Source organism: Diadema antillarum, unplaced genomic scaffold, assembly GCF_040938485.1.
Source record: "Diadema antillarum isolate AM-2024a unplaced genomic scaffold, OU_Dant_1.0 scf00000170, whole genome shotgun sequence".
In the NCBI taxonomy this organism is placed as follows: Eukaryota; Metazoa; Echinodermata; class Echinoidea; order Diadematoida; family Diadematidae; genus Diadema; species Diadema antillarum.
In genome coordinates this window covers 1,181,329-1,208,007 of record NW_027271059.1, presented here as the reverse complement: position 1 = coordinate 1,208,007, position 26,679 = coordinate 1,181,329, and the positions used below count along the sequence as shown (strand labels likewise).

Genomic DNA, 26,679 nt, shown 5'->3' with positions numbered 1-26,679 from the left:
AACTGTCTACTTTTGAAGAAGTACTCCATCCTACCACTGTCTCGACAGTATACGCTGGATGAGCTTCACTGTGTACATATTATTTTGTCTTCATAATTATTTGTATATGGCATAATGTGACGTTATGTCAAGAATATGCCTGTTAGTCCCTGCAGAAAAGGCGCTGAGTAAATTTGCGCATTCTTCTTTGACCTGAAAGTAACAACTAGTAACATCAGCAAAAAATTGGTTCGGTATAGATATCCTTGCTCATCGAAGGTGTCGCCCTCATAATTCGTAATGGATACAACTGTGTGACGTAAAGTATAAATCTTTTTTGCGTCTGAATGCCCTGCTGATATGATGATCATTTTTTTTTTCTCTTTTACGACGAGGACAAACCCTGGGAAGAATTTCATGGACAAGAACCTGTAACGAAAAGAACCACTGACGTATTTTTCTGAGAAAGAAGTTACTAATGTTTGTTAATCAGTTTGTTTTATTTGTGGGCGTTGTCACATTAGTGGGCTCGACAACTTGCTCTGTCGTCAGTCAGCCAGCGCCTATCACTCTGCAAGGCCTTTTTGCTTTGGATAGACCGTGGGTAGTTAGCTCTTTGGATAGACAAACCATGATAACCGTTATGACTGACAACTGCCAAACATAGAAATTGTACAAAAGAGGATGCAGTTATAAATTCTTTTTAAAAGGAAACAGGCATTGATCACAAAAAAAAAAAAAAAAATGATTGGAAACAAAATTATATTACTCATTACGATTGATCTATATGCATAATAATTATACATACTAGTAAATGTAAAATGGTGCATCATTTGCACAATAGCCTACACCTATCATTTGTTTGTTCTACTGGTATTAGTGTATTTTTTGTTTTCTTGGTGTTTGCCTTTATAGTGAGGTTTTCAAGAAAAAAAACCCCAGAGAGATAACGAGAGAGGGAATGATAGAAAGAGGGGAGAGAGGGAGGGAGAGAGAGAGAACGGGAGAGAGGTCGATTTGTTTTGCCAACGTTTGGATTAGATGTTTGTGACCCTTGTACTACCTTCGCGGTTAAACCGTATAGCCACTGTGGTTAACAGGCGAGAGTCACGTGAAACTAATGAGATGAATTCCCCTCTAACCAATCAGACAAGTCAGAACCACAAGTCACCGATTTTGCTGACGATATAGGCGTGTCTTGTGTGCGCAGTAGACGTAGAGCGCCCATGTGAGGTCAGCCCATGCTGATACCAAGTGGCCGTGGAATACAATGCAGCAAGGCGGGCTGCACCTTCAAAAGTTGGAATAATATTTGGCGGCGGGTTATTATTACCACCTAGCATGGCTATCTCGTTATACGATTTCCCCAACATAATACCATTTGTTTGTGCTTCCCCGTGACCGATGTTCCCGGAAAACAAGTCCTTCGCCTCACCCATCCATCTTAATATCTGTACTACATGAAACGCTGTGGCGATGCCTCTGCTGGAATCCTAGATCACTGAATGTCAGGAATTTTCAATCTAGAAGATAATTTGTTTTTACGAGGCCCCATTTTACCATAAACACACAGTTCTCTTCCCTCCAGTTTTGCCTTCATTTTCTACAGCGCGATGATTTAAGGCTGACGAAAGCAGTCTGGAATTGGCGTTGACACATCCCTCCCTTTCCAGTCACTAAACGCGACTCTTGCACCAATAAATACCCGGCACGGACGGCTGACGATCGCGCTGACGTTGGCCATTTGCATAAGGCTTGGAAATTCGAATATTAGTTGTTAGCCAAGCAGCTTGTGGTGGGCGTAAATATTCCCTCAACCGACCATGAGAAATGTGTTTATCTAGCACGCCAGTCTGTCTAGCTCACAAAATCGCGATGATAAATAAAGTGAGTGGCCAAAACATGAATAAAATAACGCGGCTCTTATCTGAGAAAGTAATGCAATTACTTTGAATATAAATGGCCTTTCTATAGGTGCGTAATAATGAAGAGAGAAGGAGAAAAATCAATGGCATAGAGCAGTACAAGCAGCGCAGCGATAACTTTTCCCTCTCATTTCAAGCGAGATCTCTCCGCTAATATTTGATTGACTTGTTTTCACGGCAAACCCTCGCGGGTACACACACCATCTCGGCCGGATACATGTACACTGTATCGCCTGTGTTTATTTTTAATAAATAAGGGCGAGTTTTTTCGCTCACGTAAGTGCAATCTTATCGTTCGAACCCCCGTTGCGACTACCCCCAGGGTAACTTGATAATTTTCCTTGCTTTGTTGTTGGGTAGCTAATCCCTATGGAATAGTGTACAGGCGCGTCTGCACCGCTGCAGCCAGACTGCCAGGCCATATCAGCGTGAAATGCAATCGCTTTCTATGCCCGCATTCCGCGGATAAGTGGTAGGTGAGGCTTTCAGCAATTTGTCAACCGAACCTTAGTCAGGCGTGATCGCTGTGTCACTCACAGGGGCGTGGCTATTTTGAAGCAACCGCATGATTGGTCAACTGATCCACAACTGCGACATAAATTAGCAGCACGTGAATTCCACCGTTCCTACTGGTCACGTTCGATCGCCGTCGGTGATACAGCCAATCAATTACTTTCCTTTTATGGAATATATCACTTGTTTCTTTGTCGTCCGCGTCCCGCGTGGAAAATAACTTATTGTGTGGTATCTATTTTGCTGCCTATCTGCTCAATATTATTCGAGAATCTTAGGGTGGATACGGGGCTACTAGGCACAACTAAATTTAACGTGTATTTACAATTGCATTCCGTGCCATAGTATAAAAATTGGAAACTGTATGGGCTATACCGGTCTATGTTTGGCAGCTATCGTGATCTGTTTTTCATACACTAACACTGATTGGATCATCCTCGCTGAACTGTAACTACAAGTGTATACTCTCGTTGACTCCGTCGAATATTCGCCTACTCACGTAACGCGGTCATATTCTACACCACCACCATACACACACATGCAGTATGTGTTCTCTATCCACCCATTGGAACTAGTGTTGGAATACGTCACCCCGGGATCGAGGCACCTCTTGAGGGTAACTTTTACCGGAATACCGTCTTCTTTACTGGATCTGTAGGTTGGAAATACCCATAAGATATGTATCCTCAGAGCAGACACGCTGTAAGTATATGTACGCATACGATATTCAATACTGCAGAGTGAAGCATAGCTTCCGTACCGTTATGGACTGCAGCAGGTTCCTTAGTCCCATCTGTAGATAAAGATGGGGACATACGATAATGTGTGGGGGTAGGGGATATACGCAGTTGTGTACGTTAATGACCCCTTCTTTCTCTAGTATCCACAATAACCATTGCGTGCGTAGCTTGAGTAAGATTATCTCAACTGAAGTTAAAGGATATAAACGTTGTTTTCCCACTTTTTTGTGGTTGAAAACACTGCATTTTTCAGGATCAGTGTAGATACTAGTAAGATAGGGAGGGTCGAGGGTCTAGCTTGTTCCCACGCAATCAATGGCTGTTTACTGCCTGCTACATCTGCATGCTGCTGCTTGTTGGTTCCTCACATTCGGTGGCTGTGTGCATCTCAGGGGACCACACATCCTAATGTATTTGGCTGTACCATGTAGACAAAGACACAAGCATTTACAAGACCATACTTGGCTCAAATTTGCAAGATGATGGGAAAAGAAATATGGCACCCGCACCAAAGGTTCGACCTCCCGTGCCAAGGTTCGACCGTGCACAAAAGCACAAGGTTTCTACATCCCATGTAGCAGGGGGTCAAATTCTGGATGGCGTTGTGGTCGGATCATGGGCACGGCTTGTATGAATTTTTGGGTTTTTTTAACTCTTTTGAAAGAACTTTTTAGAGAATCCAATAGTAGGAGATCTACTACAAAATATCGTGAGAACATGTATGACTAAGCCACAATACAATAAAATTCAGATCGAGATGTTGTAGAGTCTAGATTCCATGCATTGTTGCCAATCTCATCCCATCCCATTCCAGTAACCAGGCAGGCAGAACTGGTGCCCGTTGACCATCTCATTGGCTATAGGTGGGACTGAGGCCCATATGGTCACATTTATAGATTAGAATTGTCTTTTGAATGTGATCTTTGCTTGAATTATAACTATTTTATTCTTGCTGCCGCCAATACAATGTAGTTGCACTTTTGCACCTTCCATGCAAACTGGATTGATGTACAATTTTTTGAATGAATTTGTACGACTATTTCTCATCTTAGAGTGAAAAACAAAAAATACATACACATGTAGATGTGTCTATATATACATCATAGATAAATGTATCTTAAGAGATTGAAGGAAGATTATTGTATACCGGTACTGGATATATTTAGGGATTCCCATCCAAGGACAAAAGTTGAGAAAATGTTTTCCATGGAAATGCATATTTGTGAATTATATATCGGTATAAAAACACTTTGCGAACAGCGTTGAATTACTGGCTACATGTGTCATGAGCAATATACTTCTTCTTTTTTTGTTGAATTAATACAGCATAGGATTCCATTCTGGATAGCACAATCAGAGTGGCATAAATAGTTACCTACATAGTACAAATGTATGTGTTGGTGATTTAATATCATTTCTGATCAAAGTATGTGAATTTCCATAAAGTTGTTTCTCTGCTTGGTTGAAATAAGCTTTATATCCCCATGCAAAGGCATATAATGTATTTCAAGAGTTAAATGGGTAACAGAAGTGCTAATTGATAGCTATGTAAAAGTGATGATCCTTTACTTTTAGGATGGGCAATGCACTGGATATAGACTGGACCTAACATGATGAGTGACCATCCAATGATGCAGCCAGCACAGTTGTGAATAATTAGAGAGTACAGGGTGCTACAATACTTTTTTTTTTTTTTTTTTTTTTTTTTTTTACCACTTAATCTGTCAGGCAAACAGAATTTCAAATTGTTGCAGAATACTTGCCTGAACATGAAAAGTTGTAAATGGATTTGAATGAAACTTGCAGGAAAAGTTAGCTAATGACACAGGGAACAGACAATCTAATTTTGGTAATGATCCAGGAATTTTACGGAATTTTGAAGGATTTTTTTTTCTTTTGCAGATAGGGTCAATGAACTTGGGAGTTCAAGCTGCGTGTCTTTGAGGTTTTCTATGAAAGCACATGCTCTGCTTGGGCAAGGCTTGTATATTTGGAAATTGGGTGATTTTCAGCATGCGTGTATAATGATAGGTGGAAATGAGCTGCTTGGTGGAGGTCTGCACTCTTTGAGTGCTTTTCTAGTTTTCATATCACTGATATTGCTATTCTAGACATCTAGAACATTTTAACCACCAATATAGCATTGTGTTATAACGCTAATAAATGCAATATTTTACACTACAGATGACATGTACAGGTTGTATAGATTTGCATGGGTTTCAGTAGACTCAACACACCTTGGTCAAAAGGCCATGATATTACATGTGCATTTGTAGTTGTTGTCCTGGTTCCTGATTTTATTCTTTTTCTGTTGTATATTTTTCTATTGTATATTTAATAATACTTAACTGTATGTTATTGAACTCCCTCAACAAAACAAGTTTTAGTATGCTATTTTTTTTTAGCTATTGTTGGACTGTAAAGGCATTATTTACCACTGCAGATGAAACAAAAACCCAACTGTAGTGCTTCAAAATAGTTCTAGTATGTGAGTTAGGGATAGAAACAACCAATGTAAAATTTGAATCAATATAATCAATGTTAAGTATTATTAAATATACAAAATGTGAACAATAGTTATGACAAAATTGTTTCCAGATTAAACTGTCTACAGTTATGGTTTTGTCTGCAAAATTAGTGATGTCTCCTTATATTTTAGGCCTCATAAGGAAATTTTTATATGGTAGGATGTTTTGTGATACAACTGACCCACACACACATTATGCATCAAGTGTGATATCTCAAGCATTTCTTAAATCACTGCTCCCAAATTGTAAACTGTACCTTTTACACATATGTATGCCCATTACAAGAGACAGGACAAGCTATTGGGTATTATATTTTGGATCAAAAATTTGTCTTCCATTGATTGGTTAAACGAGCTTCACGTGATTATAGGTATCTTGAACTATTTTAGAATGTTGATGTGTTTGACACTCCATGAAGTAATATTTGCAAAATGACGTCACTTTTATGACGACATTTTGCAAATAGTATACTATTTGCGAAATGATGTCACAATCACCCTTCTTTACAATCAAGTGTACCCGTCCGGTCCCGAATTCTAGTGTTCAGGTTTGCAGCAGCCATATGATCGCTTGGATACATGCGACAGCCAACTCTAGTGGTGTCACGGCTGCTACCTATTTCAATTTCCGATCTCTCGCACTGTTGCGTATTGAAGGCGCTGAGCTGCCACCGCAGTGCGGCTAAGCCTATATAATAATTTTCACTATTTATTCAAATTTTTGATCCAAAATATAAAACAAATATACTTTGCCTAGTTTCGAGTTTCTTGTTAAAACTATGGGCCTTGGTGACTCCAAAATAGTACTATTCACTTCGGGGCTGCGCCCCTCATACCCCTTTCAGTAACTCATGCATTTCTGGCCAGCTCCTGGCCCGAGCTAATTTGGCCCATGCCAAGCAGTAAAAATTGCCTTCAGTAACCACAGCAGAGCCGCGCTACTTTTACGATGACCCATTCACGAACTCGGCCACGTGAGGGATAACTACCATGGTAACTGAACACGTCATGGACAGAGCGGAAGTGCATTTTTGCGCGATATTTGATGTGCATGCCGCGTGCTTATGAGCTGAGCAGCGTAAGCTGTGACCTTTGACCGTGAAAGGAATTTTGGCCTGCGCCTGGCGCTGCTATCGTTCATAAACTCTTCGATCAGCGCCAGGCCCGTGCCTGGTCCGCACCTGGTGCTAGCTGCAGCAGCGCCAAAATAGCCCGCTCCTGGCCCGCTCCTGGCGCGGGCCACTATGGCCTGACCCATTCATAAACTCAAAATTTTACGACTTAGCCCGCCCCTGGCCCGCGCCAGAGAGTTACTGAAAGGGGTATCAGTGAATAGTACTATTTTGGAGTCACCTCTGCCCATAGTTTTAACAAGAAACTCTCAAGGCCAAGTATATTTGTATACTATGTAGAATATTTAGCAGACTTGTTATGCACTTTAGCCATCAATAGCAGAACATTGAGTTTACTACTGTTTGTTAAAGAACAACAGTGACAAACTAAGAAACAAACAGAAAACAAGATGAAGGTTCATCTCACATAGTCCATGGGCCAGGACAGATATTGGTACCATCTGAGGTGGCAAAACCTTTTTGGTGTCATTTTGTTTGTCGTGCATAGATATGCTTATCAAGCTATGATAGCATTTCCAAATGAGTAGCGTAGTCATAGTAAATGAATTTTTAACCAATTTGGTCTCGTTGTTATATCCCTATACTTCTGAATCGAAACTAACCGCTATACAAAGAAGAGCACTGTCTTCTGTATGTTCCGTAGAGCTGTAAAATGCAGCTCTATGGAATGTTCACAGGTGTTCTATTGTAAACGCGGTGCGCTTAGTCTTTATTCAAGGCAGCGAAGGGAATATCCAAAGGTTATGATGTCCACAGCGCTTAGTCTCTATTCTAGACGGCGAAGGGAGTATCCAAAGCGTATGATACAGTGTATATCCTTTTATCTAAAAACAACAACAACAACAAAAGCAATTCCTCGTGAATTTTACCGTATCTTTCAATTATTTATCATTTTCCGGCGAAAACGCTACGGTGAAAACGCTGATACCACGCCAATGTCGCTTTATATCCCTCCAACAATATAAGATAATGCAAAAACAATGTACCGGTACACTACGATACATTATTGTAAATGAACAGAGTGATTTTTGTTTAAAACTGATGTATTTGTTGATAGGGTAGTATAAAAACAGTATAGATAATCCCTTTTATGAGGAACTTTAGATATGATAACGGTACATTGGTCTAGATAAAGACTAAGCGCACCGCGTGACAGCTGTGGACATCATAACTCTTTGGATATTCCCTTCGCTGCCTTGAATAAAGACTAAGCGCACCGCGTTTACAACAGAACACCTGTGGACATACAGAAGGCAGTGCTCTTCTTTGTATAGCGGTTTAGTTTCGATTCAGAAGTATAGGGATATAAAAACGAGACCAAATTGGTTAAAAATTCATTTATCATGACTAAGCTACTCATTTGGAAATGCTATCATAGCTTGATAAGCATATCTATGCCCGACAAACAAACTGACACCAAAAAGGTTGTGCCACCACAGATGGTACCAACAACCCATTTTTCGGGTCTTGGCCCATGGACTAACAAGTCCAGTTTTGATATCTCTGTTCTCTGAATCTTGCTTGAGGCATGAACTATTCAACTAAGGTTCAAGACCCTCATGCTCTAGTTACAGTAGGTCTGGCACAGTGTATCAATGTTGAGGTAATGCAGGGCTGCGCACTAACCCATTTTTTCTACTGGTCCAACCTGCCTGTCAGACCAGTAGGTGCCTAGTTTGTTTTTTGTTTTTTTTTTCAACTGGTCCATTCCTAAAAAGGTTACCGGTCTGACAGTGATTTTACTAGTCCTGGACCGTCAGCCCACTGCCAATGTGCAGCGTTGGATAATGTACCGTACTTCAGGTTAATTGTAGTTTTGGTTGGTGTGCATGGACATAAACAAACCTGGGTTCTTTATTGGTATTGCTCTGCATTACACGTATTTCTCAAAGTTGTATGGACTAATGAAAATGGAACTCTGAATGCAAGAGAGTTACACTGATGATTGTTTTAAATCAGACAGAGTGTCTAATACACAGTCTTTAACTTCCAGGAGCTCATGTGAGCCCATATGGTTACAACATTGTTCCTGAAGCAGCCCAGAAGTTTGATAAGTTGTGGGCAGCAATTAGAAAGTTTACCAGTACCAATGAGGCAAAGTTTACAGCTGTGAAGATAGTTGTGTTTCCTATTGCATGAAAGAATACAGTAGGAGAGATAGTAATTAAAAAAAAAGACAACTGCAAGTATAAATGCAATGGCATCAATATGTAGAATTGCATAACAGATACATACAGTGTACATGTGTAACTCAACGATAAACTGATTACCCATCCAGAAAATGTTTTGCAGAAAATGAAAGGGGAAGTTAATCACAATACACTTACCAGTTTGTTATATGGTATATGGTACAGATTGGTCCACGAGGGGTTTTAGCATGTCGCTGCAACATGCTAAAATTCTTGTGCAACATCCTAAAAAGCCAGCAACATGCTATGCAACATCCTTAAGAATTTGCATCAAGCTCAAAGTAAAAGTATTCAAAAATGTGCAAAACATGTGCATAACATAAGAAACATCAAACTACCAGGTACTTTAGATATTTGTGTGCAAAACATGAGAGAGAACATTGAATGTAAGCAGCACAAAGAGAGATAAGCAGCAAAATATAGCATACTATGTACTCATCGTGTGGGCTCCGCGCATATTCAATTTCTGCAATATTCTCAGATTCTGAGCTTGCAACATGCTAAAATTTCAAGTTGTGGACCACCCTGTGGTATATGGTATATGGTATACAGTTGTATGGTATATGGTATATGGTATATGGTATATGTTGGTATTACACACAAATGTATATAAAACTTGTCATTACCAATACAATGTACAATTGTACCTGACAATGTTAGTACATGTAATACATGTAGCTGTGATGCATTGCTACAAATGCTTGGCAATACATCTTTCTCTGAGTAAGCAGTCAAAATCAATTTTAAGGCATACATGTACATTGTACCAGTATGCTAATCATAAAGCTGTACCAGAAATTTTTCAAATTTCATATAATGGCCAGAAGCATTTCAAACTTCACTGCCACATGTACAAATAGTTCGGTATTTATTATAAAGTTGTATGAGCTCCAGTGTTAGATTAGCGGAACTGCAGTGAGCAGTACAAGACTTTGTCACCACAGCATGACCTCCAAATGTTTGAGAGATTGTTTCTCATCACTACGATCTCCAGCCTTCCAGAGAAGGTTTCCTGCTTTGCTCTGATGCATGTTTTTTCACTGTGGTGACTGAATCGTTCCACAAGGGTAGTTTGACGGTGCAAATTATTGAGCGGCAAGCAAAGCTTCATATGTGTGATCTTAGTGCATAGACATTCAAATATAACAGGGAGTGCAATTTCTCTCTCTGTCTCTCTCTGTCTCTCTCTTTGTTTTATTTTCTTTCTTTGTTTTTGTTTTTGTTTTTTGCATTATGCCCAATTTGATTGAATGCTTGCTGCAGTATAAAAAATTGCTAAGCACACCCTTTCAAACAATACTGTCAATTAAAAAGTAAAGAGCATTGTACGTAATAACCCCCCTTTTTTATTCCAGGCTCAGTAACTGCTTGGTTTTAAGTGGGATGCCACACCATGTTTGAGAGGACTGCAATGAAGGGAGTAAAATCAGACAAAGAGAATGGTAGAAGTTCCATCAAGATTGCACCATAAGGCAAATATAGTATTTGAGAATTTCATACTTTTACATGCTTTTACCTAATAGATCTCAAGGTGATGATGTCACTGCTTTAAAATTCTTCCACCAGTTCGTTAAAAAAAAGTATAGAATCATGAATGGTTGCCGTTCACACAAATGTTCTTCAGCAAAAGCAAATTCTCATTCAAAAATCATTGTTACTAATATGTATCTAGTGCTACCTTGTTTTTGACTCAGATTATATTGTTGGCTGAGAACCAGAAGGGCGTTATTGCATTTGGGGGGGGGGGGGGGGGGTGTAAAATTGTTGAGTTCAATATCCTCTACATATATTTTGATGTCATTTCTAAATTATTTTCATCGTCAGTAAAATGCTAATATGAAAACTACAAGGGCACTGTTTTACCCAATATTTGGATTATTGATTGGAACAATGCTTATAAATTTACCCACTTTTAATTACATAAACTTTTGATTTCAGGAAAATTGTTTCTTTCTTATTAAGGCTGAAATCATAGAACGTTATTCTAGCATCCTTTTGTTTCATAGTCGATGAAATGTAATAGTGTTAAATTTATTTCACCTACAAAAAATGATTTATGTTCATACATGTTTTTGACAACAACGCACACTGGCACTGGTCCGATGGTCCCTGACCAGTAAAAATCACTTTCGGACCAGTAACTTTTTCAGGAATGGACCAGTAAAACATGGAAAAACTGGGTACCTACCCCGGTCCGACGGACAGGTCGGACCAGTAGAAAAAATAGGTTGGTGTGCAGCCCTGCTTTGAGAGATGTGGAGGTGATGACATCACCTCATGTAGATAGCAAGTATTTGTATGTGACCATCATACCGTGAGCTACATTGTATTTTGTGCAACCATTTGTACATACATTAGAAGTCTAACTTTCTCAGTATTTTATTAGTGGAAAAATGAGCAAAGAAGATGGGATTCCATCGGAATTCGAACCCGAGACCTCCGTATTGCCAGCCCAGTGCTCTACCGACTGAGCTATAGAAAGCCCTAGTTCAGTGTTCATCCTTGAATTTGTCGAATTTGATGAAATCTCTGCCATTGTGTTTGTCGTAATATCTATTTCGATTATTATTGTCAACTTGAAATAGACTGGTACAGCTGTATTTTTACAGACTTATTTCAATTCTGGCTTAATGGCTTCTAATAAATGCTTATTGGTACACTCTTGAGTATGACGTGAGACAATACCCTGTTCTCAGTGTGAAGACAGTGATAAATGTAACAATTATAATGGGCATCGTAGCAAGGCATGATTGCAGAAGTGTAATCTGGCATGACCATTTGTTATAGGCTGTTACTGAGGTAAAGATATTACATGGAAATCAAGTAGACAGTATGCAAAATTGAAACAGAGCAAAGATATCACAAAGCAAAATGGACAAATATTTTGCTGATATCGTATTCTTTGCAGTATTCAGGTGGAAAATAGATTACAAACCTGTGCAGTCAACAGATTGTTGTTTATAGATGCTTGCAAATATGTTGTTGGAAGTCATCTTTCTTGGAAATCGTTTCTTTTTTTATGTTTCCTTAAAGTACAAAACACACTGTTTCTATAACATCAGCACTCATCCAGTTCAATCATTTCATCGCGACAACAATATTTAAATGTTGTACTGTACGTGTATTTCATTCAAGTCATGCAGAAGTGGGTTTCAACAGAAGTAAAAGAGACATGAAAGAAACATGATATTGAATGTGTGTCTGTATACACTTGAAACCTCTGGCCTCAAAGATTTGCATGTCAGCATCCAGAAATTTTAAAAGACGTATGTAATGCAACTAGTAAGTTGTGTTGATGTTGCTGCATTAGAAAAGGATTGTTAATACAGTTGTTATACATGTACACATATCTGCAATGCCACATGCATTGATACCCAGTGATAGTGTTCATGTACATTGTAGATTTTGTTCATGTGCAGTGTATGCGATGCTTGCTTATGAGTGGTTTTAATATTTTTATGCAAATAATTCTTAGCTACTGTTGTTGCATGTACTTCTATGATTAATTTGTTAAATCATGAACATCAGAACAGTTATGTACTAAGCTTAAATTACAGTTGTATGTTTTCCATACAAGTGTACAACCGTATATCTGCTAAAATTACTTTGTTGTACTCGGCATTTAGAGGTGTGGATTGTGAGCATTCAGAATTTATACCTCATTGTTTTTCTTCATCTCATGTTGTCCTTGCTTTTTTTTTAACGCCCCTTTCCCACAGACCCCTCATCAACCAGGGCAGCCATTTAAATTCACCATTCCCGAGTCATGTGACCGAATCAAGGAGGAGTTTAGCTTTCTACAGGCACAATATCACACGTAAGTTGATGGACTGAAGAAATTAGGTCTGTTTACACATTTTAAAGGGACTGTACGGTACTGGTTGAGGTGGGGATTCATGTTTTGAACATTCCTAAATGAGATAATGAGAAACCTCTTTAATATGAAATATGAAAGAGCATGCAATTTCAAGAAGGATTCAACGTTTATTTGATGAAAGTTGGTTTTCAAATGGCTGAGTTATCCAAAAAAGTGATAATAATAAAAGGCAACAGGCCACGCCTTTTATTAGGATCTCTTTGTTTCACCTTGTTTTTGGATATCTCAGCCTTTTCCAAGCCGATTTTCATCAAATAAACTTTTGATACCCCTTAGAATCGCATGCTCTTTGACATCTCAAGTGGTTTCTGAATATCTCGCAAAATGTTAAAAGCTAAATCCTCACCTCAACCAGAATGGTACACACCCTTTAAAACAGGACAGGATTTTTTCTCTTCCTGGCACATTTTCCATCCTTTTTTTTTTCCCCTCTTTGAGAATGATACCCAGCATAATAGGATCTTTGTTTGGTCGGATTATCTTTGTTCTCATGTCCTGTAACTCTGCCTCACTCTCACCCTGTTTCATGATCCAATCATTGACCAAGAACCTGTAGTCAGTTGATCCTTCCATCCTCTCTCCCTCTAAACATCTGACCCTGTGGACATGACATGTATTAAGTTGGGAATGGAAAAAAAGTTGACACTTTGTGTATATATATCTTTTAAAACAACCATTCATGATATTCTACCCCAAAAAAAGGGAAAAAAAAACACAAAACAAAACAATATCAAATGCCAAAATATACATTGTATGTGAGAGGAATTTAGAAGGTCATATTTATACACAGTTAATTCTAGAGGTTTTATAAACATGTATAGCCCCCATACAGAAATTGAAGAGATCTCCATAACTATGGTTTCAAAGTATTTTGCTGTTGGTGTAGTACTGTACAATGTATGTTGTATTTGCTTGTAGCCAGTCAACCGAGTCACATTGTGTCTGGGAGCTTGAGGAATTTGAAATGAGCAGTCATGCAGAACATTTTTTTAAAGGCATGTCTGCAAAGCACTTGTTGAAAAACACAGTGTTTTGATAGGTTTGATGTGACATTGCATAATATCAGAGCATCAAACCTGTTTAAACACAGAACAACTCAGACTGGAAACTCTGTTTGAGATTGCAAACTACAGGTGTATACTCATTCAAGCTTGAAGTCTGAAGTTTTGAAACTCAAAACCATAACCCAGTTACCAAACATTACTCACATGCAGTATTTCAAGCAAATAGAAACGAAAACTAAGGGATATCGTTCATCCTCTATGCTGGATGATGGAGGGTTGATTGAGCCATTGTTATTTTTAAATTTCAATCTCTAGAACAAATTTGGAAGGCTTGCCACAGGGCTACTATTGAGGGCTTTTGTAGCATCCCACCTCCTAACAAACCCTAGTGTTTGTGGTTTAGTGCATCAGGCCTGGCAGTCATGTATTTGGTTAAGATCACAAGCAGGGATGCACACATGAATATTAATCATTCACTCACTCACTCACACACATGCACACACACACACACACACACACACAAACAAACGCTCATATGCACAGTGTAATCCCCCAGTGCTCCTTGTCCCAATATGATTATTGCCGATTTCCGTGTATTTCATGAATTCTAGCACTTGTGTAAGACTGTCACAAATAGTATCATTCTAGTGTGCATGCTGCAAGTCATTCTGGTTTTGTGGCCAGTACTTCACTCTTGTAGGAATTTACCAGATGGATGTCATTGCCACATCATAGTGATCCAGGGAAATGAGACATACGTAAGTCATGCTAATCAAAAACAAATAATGCCCAAAATCTGAACGATGACAGCTTGCCTCATCTCATTTGTGATTCCCTCTGGCATTATGACATCAACACACAATTTAACTTTTTAAGCATATATTTTTGCCCTTGACTAACGCTCTTCATTGTTGTGTTGCTTTTTTTTAATGGCATAATCCAGGCTAAAGATGGACTGTGAAAAATTAGCTCAGGAGAAAACTGAAATGCAGAGGCATTATGTTATGGTAAGTTTGCTGCATTGTATTTGTAATGTTTGTTTATCAATTTGTGTGTGTTCTAAAAACCTCCTGGTAAGAAAGAAGCAAGTCTCATGCTTTTAATTTTGCTGCCTGTTGATACTTAGTAGTAAAGTAAACAAAGTATTTGTGCATTTTACCAAGGGACTGGTTTCATGGTATGTAATGTGGAATATGCTAAGAATGTAACCCCACAAATCATTCTATGTGAATTGATTTTTTTTTTTTAACAAAAAGAAATAAGTCTGTGCATTTCGGGGGGGGGGGGGGGGGGGAATGTAATGTCTAAGAGTGGCACAGTATCGATGTTGCTAACATTTAGTGAAATAACACATCTGTCCCAACTGTAAATACTATGCACTTGCGTATTATATGTTGTTTTTCTTTAGGGTATCACTGAGGATTTTTTATGCCTCTGCCACAAAGTGTCGCCAGAGGCATAATGTTTTTGGCTGCCCATCCGTCCGTTCTTCCATCCATCCGTCCATTCGTCCTTCTCCCCGTAATCAATTTTGTGGACAGCTTAGCTCAAAAACTGTTTGAGGTATAGGCCTACATAATGAAACTTGGATATGTATGTATGAGTGGACGAAGTTGTGCCTATTAGTGTCGGGTGCACTATCCTCAAGGTCAAAGGTCAAGGTCAAATTCTAAAAATTCAGTTTCCCTGTATCTATGAAATACTAAAACTTCACTGTTTTTCTCCATATATCTCAGAAATGGCTCAAGGTATCTTCATGGAACTTAGTACATACAATGTATACATGTACTGGGTTATGGGGTCAAAGTTCACAGGTCAGAGGTCAAGGTCAAATTCTCAATATGTTAGTATTTCCCCCATCTACATATGCAATGCCTAAAGGTATTTTCTTGATTCTCTGGGAAAGTTTTGGGCTTTGGGGTCAAAGGTCAAGTGAAATTCCTAAAATTTTACTTTTTTCTCCATCTCAGAAATGGCTCAAGGTACAGTATCATCATGAAATGTAGTGCATGCAACGTATGCAATACTGTCTGACAGATATACTTTTGGGAATATGGGGGTCACAGGGTCAGAGGTCAGTTTATATGCTAAAAGTCTACTTTTCATTAATGTTGAAATTACACTTTTCTCAGTACCTTGGAGATTACTCAACCTGTAAACTAGAATAAAACTATGTAAGACATGTACATACATTACCGAGCACAATGATTCTGTAGGGAAAGAGTTTGGTCATGCGGTTAAAAGGTCAAGGGAAAATGTTCAAATGCTACAATTTTTCCCATACCGGTAGTGAAAATATCTCAGAAGTGTTGTCATGAAAATGGATATTAACAATTATTGATTAATTAAAGTATTGTGGGCCAGAGGGACAAAGGGCAAGGGTCAAAGGTCAAGTGAAAATGCTCAAATCTCTGAATACTGGCTCTCTTAAACAATTTAGCCATCCAGCCATCTATCCATCCAAATTTAATCTACTACAAGGAATGTAAAAACTCGACGCATTTGTTACAAACATATTTTATTTTTGACCAATTATATGAAACTTTTGTCTCACATTGTCAAGACGTACATTGTACTCTAGACCTATTGGGAGAACCATGCATTATGGTGGAGGCATACCAGTTGCCATAGCAACATTTTTAGGGTTTTTTTTCCCCTGTGCTCACTCGGAAGACATACTGTACATCTCTGATGGCACCGTGCGCAAGGAAGGTTTAATCCCTGATACATTGTAGCTTCATTTGTTTTCATGTACAATATGTACAGCTGTACAGTGTCTTCTACATATTGTATTCCCTACAAAAGAATGTCCATTATAAAAGCTTTGAAAATGGATCACAAACTTGTAAAAATAAGCACTTAGTAAGCCCAAGTGGCAAACTCAGCTAGCTGGTTCTCAGAGCGCTAGTGATTGATACGTACGACACGGGAATATCCAGGTTATTGATTCGTAACAATAAACATTATAGAACTTTCTGTTAGTGAAAAAAAAACAACTTATGTGAATTTTAGTGGTGAAATAATCGAGCAAAAATATTTACAGTTAGCTATGATTATTTAATGACTTTAGTGGCAGATTACAGTGTATTTATTAGTAAAATCATATTTAAATGGCCATAAAAACAAATAAACTTGTTTGATCATTTGTGCTAAAATCTTACCACGTGAATGCGTACGCTAAATTTCTTTTTACACTATGGCCTAGGAAATATCCCCATACACAGTAAACAATACAGTACATGTAGTCAGTACACTCGCCTTCTCCATGGTGTAAAACAAGGCACATCCACCAACCATGTATGTTTACAGTATGCTTTTAGTTCATTTAATAACGAAGAACTCACATTTTATTTGGTACATTGTAAATACATCACAAATAAAAGCAGTTACAAAAGTAACACTGATGTATGTACTCATGATAGTATGTAATATTACCATAGTGCATACATACATTGGTTGTTTACAACCTCTGGGTTACATTGTAGTGATAATGCAAGTGATGCACTTGAGTGATACTGTTAAATTCAAAATGGCCACCATGACTCTACAGAATGGTCATCTGTGTATAAAGGCCACATTTAAAGTTTCCCTTGAGTGGCCTTTCTGTACAGATTTGACTGCAAAGGAACTGTTGCAGTTCAATACTACTTATTATTTTATTAATTGCTCTGTAATAAAAAAAAAATCGATATATATCGTTGCTGGGGCGACAAGACCTCGTATCTACAAAATGTCAAATGTTCAGGAGAGCCAAAAAACATGGCGGCCAAAGCACTATAGCATAGCGAATGGGATAGCCTTTCCTTTGACGTGCCGTAATGGCTTCATTTTTGGAGTAAGACAGTTGGGATTTGGTCAGGACATCACTTAACCCATTATTTGACCATTAATCCAAAAAAGTAATTTTCACCCAAATTTCAGATACAAGGTCTTGTCACCCCAGCGACGATATGGAGTTACATTTAATCTTAATTTTTACATTTGTAAGTAAGTGAGATACAGTGTGTTCATTTTCGTGAATGTTAAAGGAAAAGCAGCATTAGTGAGGACTCTTCTCAGATTTCAATGAATTATTTTCTTTGTCAAACCTTAGATGATAAAGAATAAAGGGATTTTCAAATAATTGATGACAAATTTCTTGAACCATACTAAACTTATAGGCCTCCTGGGGCTTTTCAGGCAAAGAGATTGTTCAGGAAAGGAAAAAGATGTCCATTTACACTTTGCCATTATGGGTATTTCTGTAGTGCTAAGTACTATTTTGAAACTGTAAATGCAGTGATTGTTTCTTTATGTTGGAAATAAGAAGACCCTGTATCTTATTTGAATCAAATCACAGTTACAAAGTCTATGTTATTGTACCTACATAGATGTAGTATGTCGGTCCAACACTGTTCATTGTATGTACATGTATTGTAAATGGTTAATTCTTATGAGCTTGTTTCATACAGAAATGTTTCCTTTCCTTTATGTTTGTTTATTTTTATATGATGCCATTAGTGCAGTAACTCAGTAAATGGTGAAGTTATGATATTCAATGTACTTTTTCGCTCTGACTATCAATCCAAATCTAAATATGAATATACAATGTATAGCCAATATATTCTTGTGAATATAGCCAATAAATTTCATCTTAAGGTACTGTACTACAGTAACTTCCTGACAATACACCAGTTTTATTCTGAGGAGACAAATGAACATAAGTTTCGACACTGAAAGTACTTCCTGGTTTTTTCATAATGTTTTTTACACCCCTGCTTGCTTATGATCTATTGGTAGGCAAGATTTAAATGTAGAGCGTTTCTGGAGTGAGTAATTTTGATGTGCAGGCTCACCTACAAATTGTATAGTCCATTTTGTATAGAGTTCTTTCAAGTGTTTCCAGTCATTAAACAGCAGACAACTGCTCTCACAACATTCAGTCATCATCTAGAACAATACCTGTCCACTCTGGCCCATGGCAGAAGGTCATTAGCGGAGCTTAGTTTCTCTCTATTCTTTTATCTTGCAAATTCAGTAACATATGAATCTCTGCAAGTCCTTCTGCCTTATCTATTCTTTGTTTTGGTTGTCTGTGTCTCATTGTCTCCTGTATCTTTTCCACAGTACTACGAGATGTCATATGGACTCAACGTTGAAATGCATAAACAGGTGAGATTCCATGGGACTGGGAAAGTGCAAGTGTACATTGTACATAACTTTACGTGGATGATCCGTATAAGGAGGGGTATATTGTAAACATTCGGTAATTTGTCTGACATTTCAAATCATCGCGGTATTCATCACTTTCCTCTGTCGATTCAATCTTGTTTTCGGCTTGAGTGTTATGCTGGGCTATGTGAAAGTGTACCTTGGGAAGTACATATAAGATATAAATGAAATTTCTCAAAATAGAGGGTAGGACAAAGCAGTCCTGTCACTTAATTTTTGACTGTTACGATAAGCTATAAAACTTTATACCTGTGTGTTTCCTGTAGGTGCTTACAGCTTAGGAACTTCCATTTAGGTCATTCACTTCAATATGCTCTGTATTATCTACTGAGATTTTAAATACTATGTTATGGATATTTGTAATGAGAGCATGTATGCATGTTTGTGACAACCATTCTCTAAAAGGTTATGTGGGGTCCAGCATATTCAGTTCTTGTCCATCAATTGTATGCGGTTCATATCCAAAGACTACATGTTACACACCATAGGAATCTTTTCTCCTCATAGTTTATCATTATGTTAATGGCTACTTTGGTATTAAGTAGTTAGAAATCAGGTATGAAAAGAGAGCGATGAGCATATGATGTGGTAAAAGACAGCTTGCAGAAGCCAGAGTGATGAAGCGAAGCAACAAATCCACTTGGGACGCTGTGCAGTGGTTTCTCTCTTTTTCCACACACCTTCACCCGTCTCTACTCCTGTTCCCTTTTCTGCACATGAAAGTACTGCCTGCTTGTGCGCTTGACCTAGTGGCTTACCCCGGTAGGGTTGTTGACATCTCAGTGAGCACACCGCAAAGCTACCAGGGGGTACTTGTGTGGTTTCATTCCCACAATCCCTTGCATTGAGTCACTCTCCTGCTGGCTGATGGACTGCTGACATATGATATGTGAGGTGAAAATGATCAGGACTTTAACACTGCCTGTCTCAACTGCTTTGCCTGTATCAGCAGAACAACAATTGCAAACTATCCATACAATATCAGCAAAAAGGCACAAATGATTGAGATATATCACCACTTGAATGTCAGGAAACCTTCAAATGGGTGCAGCATCCTGTGGGCATTTCAAAATAGTGGTATAGGTCATGGGCTGTGACACAGGAAATATGAACAGAAACCAAATGCAAGAGACATATATTCAAGCCAACTTTGCAGAATGCAATATTTGCATTGCCCTTATTGTTGTATTATGAAGAGAAAAAAGTTCTTATTTCTTTGTTTAACTTTATGACTTGTTTGCTTTGCAATGTAGGAACCAGATATTATTGTTGATAACCTGCTAATGATATTATGCTCACTTTAACTGGAAACAGTTTTCTAAGTTGGCCTTCTCTTCTTCTCCAAACACAATCCACTAATGATTTTCTTCTGCGGAATGATGTACACATTTTTTATTCTTTGTTTTTCTTCATGTAGGCCTACAGTCAAACCTGTCATAGAGGCAACACGTCCAAATTGACCACCTGCTAATAGCGGCCACCAAAAAATCGCCCATACAAAATTGCTGTAATTTATAGACCCTTTATATAGTGGTTACCTGCCTAACGCATCCAGCCACTCATTTTCTATCTGTGGTAAATATCTAACTGTGTATAGTGGCCACAAAAAGTTACCTGAACCGTTAAATCAGCCAGAAATACTTTGGCTTTGACGTTCATTGCGTGAATTTTGTCGAGTCCTAGCTCAGTCACAATCACACAGACATGATTGACAAACGCAGCTCTTTGCTTCAGTGATGCCAACCTGAATAGATGCTACAAAGGCACAGACAGCTCCTAATAACATCTCAGAATTTCACCAAAATGCTGACTAATAAGTGATTAAAATCCCTCTAAGTAAGGACAATAGGATACTCATCTCGGTATTGTTTGACGGTAACATCAGCTTTGCTCATTATCGATCCCCTCAAACTTGCTAGTGAACCCGATTCATGCAAAACCATTAAGAACCAGTTCCTCAGGCTCAAAATGTTATTCTAAAAATCAAAAGAACTGAAGTAGGCTAAAAGAAAATTTAAGGTAAAGTAAATTGTAAAAAAAATAATTAAATTCCCCATATTATAGCTGCTCATGCAAACGTATTTGCTGTTTTTGTCCCCGCCGAACGAGTTCGAGCAGGGGACTATGAAACGGGCTCCGTACGTGTGTGTGTCCGTGTGTCCGTCCGTGTGTCCGTCCGTCCGTCCGTCCGTCCGTGTGTCCGTGTGTGCGTCCGTGTGTGATCAAAATCTTCAATTTGCTACTTCTCTGTCATTTATGAGCCAATTTTGATTCTGTTTGCTTTATATGATAGCACTACATGGGAGCTTTGAAACTTCTACACAGAATTTCAGTCGTGACCTTTGACCTTGACCTTTGACCTATATTGTACATTTTGCTACAAAATGCTACTCCTTCGCCATTTCTAACCCGATTTCGATTCCGTTTGCTTTATGTGATGGCACTAGGTGAGGGCTTCAAAACTTCTACACAGAATTTTGACCTTTGACTTCTTTGACCTTTGACCTTGATTTTTTGACCTATATTGTACATTTTGCTACAAAATGCTACTCCTTCGCCATTTCTAACCCGATTTCGATTCCGTTTGCTTTATGTGATGGCACTATGTGAGGGCTTCAAAACTTCTACACAGAATTTTGACCTTTGACTTCTTTGACCTTTGACCTTGATTTTTGACCCATATTGTACATTTTGCTACGAAATGCTACTCCTTCGCCATTTTTAACCCGATTTCGATTCCGTTTGCTTTATATGATGGCACTAGTTGAGGGCTTCAAAACTTCTACACAGAATTTTGACCTTTGACCTCTTTGACCTTTGACCTTGATTTTCGACCTATATTGTGCATTTTGCTACAGAATGCTACTCCTTCGCCATTTCTAACCCGATTTCGATTCCGTTTGCTTTATGTGATAGCACTAGGTGAGGGCTTCAAAACTTCTGCACAGAATTTTGACCTTTGTCTTCTTTGACCTTTGACCTTGATTTTTGACCTATATTGTACATTGGCTACAAAATGCTACTCCTTCGCCATTTCTAACCCAATTTCGATTCCATTTGCTTTATGTGATGGCACTAGGTGAGGGCTTCACAACTTCTACACAGAATTTTGACCTTTGACTTCTTTGACCTTTGACCTTGATTTTTTACCTATATTGCACATTTTGTTACAAAATGCTACTTCCGGCGGGGACATATGTTACGCACCGCGTAATTTCTACTTTTCCTTGTTTTCTTTGCAAGAATAACATGCGGTATTTTATACTATTATACGATGCAAGTGTTGAAATTGAAAATGGCCATCGACCTGTCTATACATGTAGTGGCCACTTTTGTCATTTCCCTTGGGTGGCTGCTATCTACAGGTTTGACTCTACGTGTGTACATCAAACACTTGTCAAGAACGAATTTTGTAGTAACCAGGAGCAGATATCCACCTATCATTTGTGCATGTATCTTTCATTGGTGCATGAACAATGTGATAATCTTTAAGATTTATGCAGCAACGTACTACAAATCATAACATAATTAAGCAACTGCCCGCACAGACCAGCATTATACACATTTTCACCTGTATGTCGCACATTCTTCTTCTTTTTTTTTTTGGGGGGGGGGGAGGGTTGATCTGTAGTAGAATCAGGGTACATACTTAAATCCCTTAGAATCTTAAATTTGTGCCTGGAGGGATAAACAAAAATGTAATGTCTTTTATGACATTTTCTGCATAATTTGTTTAGTGATGATTGCATACAAATGTAATGTGTATTCTTTGTGATGTAGGCATACCAAGTGTATATTGTCAGTTCTGTAGTGACTTAAAGTACATTCAGTTGCAGAGGTTCACTCCAAGCAACTTCACCAAAGGGTTTTACAGATGTTGAGTGGATGACAAAATGCTTAGTCTGTGGTATCGTTTTGGTTTCTACAGCTTCACTGTGAATATTACATAACATTTTTGTCAATTTATGTAAAAATAAGGGACAGAGAGAGGTAGTATTTGCTTCCATATGTTTGTAGTTTAAGTATAATATTTTGGTGAGTCATATTGAACTATTCGTACTACAGCACCTAAGATATGGCTTGCATATCAGCAGTCATTGTTTGATGTCATGAATTTTATTTTGATAAGAGAAAATGCTAAATTATAATTGCCATGAATTTATGACTATGAACCATAGTTTGATTTAAAAAAAAAAATGCATGTGGTGTGTCTTTCATACTCATGTATTGCTTTGTACCACATTACTAGTTCTGTTGGTACAATATTGACTACCATATTAGCCATCTGACCAGCTGCCCCCATTTCATTTTGACATATCATTTTTTATATCTTTACACTGATTAAGCTTCTCTGTGTATTGGTGCTTAGGCAAAGTCAAAAAAGTGAACTCACTGTAGGCTTAGCTTCATCAGATCTTTGTTGGGCCCCAGAATTATAGGGAGTACCATGTAGGCCGTCTGACTAATCATCAGAGAGTTGTTATCCCTCTGGTAAACTTTTGCGGGTCTTGAACATGGATTAGTGGTCATCAATAGGGGATAACCACATCCATTTTCACACTTCCTTTCTCTTCCCAACCCCCCTCTTCCAGCCTTCCTGCACCCCCCACTCTCAATAGGGTAAATAAAAGTCATTGAAGTGCCCAAGCAGTAATTCGATAAGGCCCTTAGGTGTAACATTTCCTACTCTCATGGTAGTTTTATGGTGATAGTGGTAAGTATTATGGCATGGTTATAGCCAGTGAGGGTGCCAGGCTTTTTCCTTTTAATCACACAACATGGGACTTTAAAGCTGTGGAGAGCCTTCCTACTATGCTGATTATTGTACACACAAAGACATTTATTATATAATCATTGGTACAGATGTGACACAGATGTGGGTTTTTGTCCGAACCTAGCACTACGTGAAAAATAAGGATCTGTAAGAGAAACTACTACAACTTTGTATTAGTCATTTGCATCTGTCCGTCTATCATTTTTTTAACAAGTACCAGGTATGTCAGTTTGTACTCTTGAGACTTTTTCCTCTTTTCCTGCATGATCCCTCCACTTGGTTTCATCAATCTTCATCCCCAGCCCCTAAAATTCAACAAATATTAGCATAGCAAATATTGCCAGTTCCACCTGAATATGGCTGTATTTCTTCTATTTGGCCAGTGAGGTAGAAAAAATATGACAGAATGAGGAAAAAGAGAGAGCAGCGAGGGAGAAAAAGAGCAAGAGAGGGAGGTGAAGCATCGGAGAGACGGACTTCAGTATGATGTGGTTTCTGTTAGCATGGCAGTATTTGAACAAGCAAATGGTGTTTGAGCAGCCGTGTTGCTTCTCTGGGTGGTTTGCAGAGTCAACAGTGGTTTTGGCCTGTACAGGGTTGTTCAGGCTAAAGCCACTCTGCGTGAACAAAGCTGTCTCACAACAAGCGCGGACACTCGAGAACGCGCTGTGTATTTTGGGTACCAATTGAAATGCAAGCATACATAGAGGGCTGGCTGCCCCACCCCGTCCTGTATGTGTGCCAAGCTGCGCAAGACACAATTATTGCCTACTGGATTTAGCTGTGCCAAAAGCTCTTGTTCTGTTTGCATTTCACAACAAGGCTGGGTAGGTTGGTCAGAGAATAACATTAGCAATAAATAACAGTTCTGAAGAAATCCAACTGTTCAATGATCTAATTGACCTAACAAAATTTAATCAAGACTGTAAGAGAGCATGAACAATGGCCATAGTTTACTTGTTTGTTTTCCCAAATCTCCTTTGCATTTATATGAATGGGTGAATAACAATACAGCTGTATGTGCAAGTATGACATTTAGCATGCCTGTCAATTCAACTATGAAAAGGGATTTTTTTTTCCGGTTGTTTTTTTATGATTTTGTGGATGATCTGTGATGATGTAATAATATAGTGCAGTAGTTCTCAAATCTTCCTGGCTTTTCCTCAAGTACACATTGTATGGGCATGCATGTGTGTGCCTTTTCATATGTGTCAGATGAAAGCTGTAGGCCTACATACAGCATACATGCATAAGTTCCTGTGCTAAAAATAGATTTTGCCACTGCTATAGGCCTACACAGTGCAATTCAAGCTTCTTTAGCTGGTGGCACTGTAAACCTGATTATTAATGATATTAATGGGGTATACAGAGTGTTTAAAGCATTCTAATTGGCCAAATCATAGTTATTTATTTCATTGTAGATATTTTAAGTAATATGAAACTACATGTTCTTCAGATCCATATTGAAGTAAGGTAGCTCTGTCATCCATTTGATGTACAGTACTGAATATTCCACATACTGTATATTTCATAATGGTTCCATATTTGCAAATTTGCAATTTGACTGATATTTGTGGTATGAATGTAACACATAGAGGTGTTGCCCATGCCATAGGACATTATGAATCAGCAACTTGAAAAAAAAAAAAAAAAAAACTTATATGCCTCCCGCATTTGTTAATCTAGAAATGTTTCAGTGGAGTCAATATTTTAGGCAGCAGCATTAATTGAGTATTAGATACATGTACATTCCCCCAAAAAGGCTCCTGTTTAGCCAAAAAAAAAAAACAACAAAACAAAACAAAACAGAAAGAAAACCTCATCCTGAATCTGCTAACCAAAGATGACTTGTTTAAAGAGGCTCACATGTGCATACACAATGTACTATACAAGAGAGACCCCCCCCCCAAAAAAAAAAAAAAAAAAATACCACAGTTATATTACCCTTTGACATTGTCAGGCAACACCTCAAGGAATATTTACCTTGTGGTACTTGAGTCAGAATCCAATCATCATCAACTTCCTCATGTCTTTACCCATCCTAAAATGATGAAATATTTACACCCTCAACAGTGAATCCCTTTCTTTCATGTGTACACAAGCCTACAGATCATTTCTAGTCTGCAGATTAATCATAGTGTGACATATCACCGAAATTTAAAAGAAAGAAAAAAAAACCCAGTAAGGTGTAAACATCAAATCGGGATTCATCAAACTGAAAGGCTTGAGATTTCAGAGATTTCCCATCAGTGGTTGTTGCATGCCAGCATGTGTAGTTGCCATTCAATTTCATATCTGTTAATGCAGCTCAACACTGCTCTCTTGAGACGTACAATACAATGTAGGTGACGGCAAAGATGTCAACATGACAAAATTGTCTGCTCTTTGATTTTTTGAGAGTGAAAAAAAGAAAATCAAGGGATCTCTTTGTGAGGAAAAAGATTACTGTATAAGCTGTTATTTTCGCGCGAATGTAATTTTCGCGAATTTCGCGAATCACAGTTGGATCACAAATTTAACAACACGCGAAAATGTCTCCATGCGCCCTATTAATAGTGCATTAACGTAAGCGTTGGCGTCAATTCGCGAAAACAACATCTCGCACAAATGTCTGTGGCCTCGTCATTCGCGAAAATATCTGTACACGAAAATAACAGCATATACAGTACATGTATGCAAAGTCAGGTGAGTAGAAACAGATAATTTTGAATTTTATCAACTTTGCATTTTTATTGCATGCCATCACTCCTTCATGACTGAGATAGAATAATAAAGATCAAGAAAATTTGACTAGTCAGAGATGTATT

The 26,679-nt window shown here is 38.3% G+C and overlaps 1 protein-coding gene across 2 annotated transcripts in view; it reads left to right on the top strand.

Annotated features, from left to right (window-relative positions):
- The first annotated feature begins 2,601 nt into the window (after positions 1 to 2,601).
- LOC139722751 (transducin-like enhancer protein 4) overlaps positions 2,602 to 26,679 on the top strand; it is an 88,099-nt gene continuing 64,021 nt past the window's right edge. For both annotated transcript variants that reach the window (XM_071634034.1, XM_071634033.1), the window contains exons 1-4: positions 2,602 to 3,119; positions 12,726 to 12,823; positions 14,831 to 14,894; positions 18,994 to 19,038. In XM_071634034.1, coding sequence (XP_071490135.1) covers positions 3,096 to 3,119; positions 12,726 to 12,823; positions 14,831 to 14,894; positions 18,994 to 19,038 — 231 coding nt within the window. In that variant the 5' untranslated portion in view covers positions 2,602 to 3,095. The remainder of the gene's footprint in view (positions 3,120 to 12,725; positions 12,824 to 14,830; positions 14,895 to 18,993; positions 19,039 to 26,679) is intronic.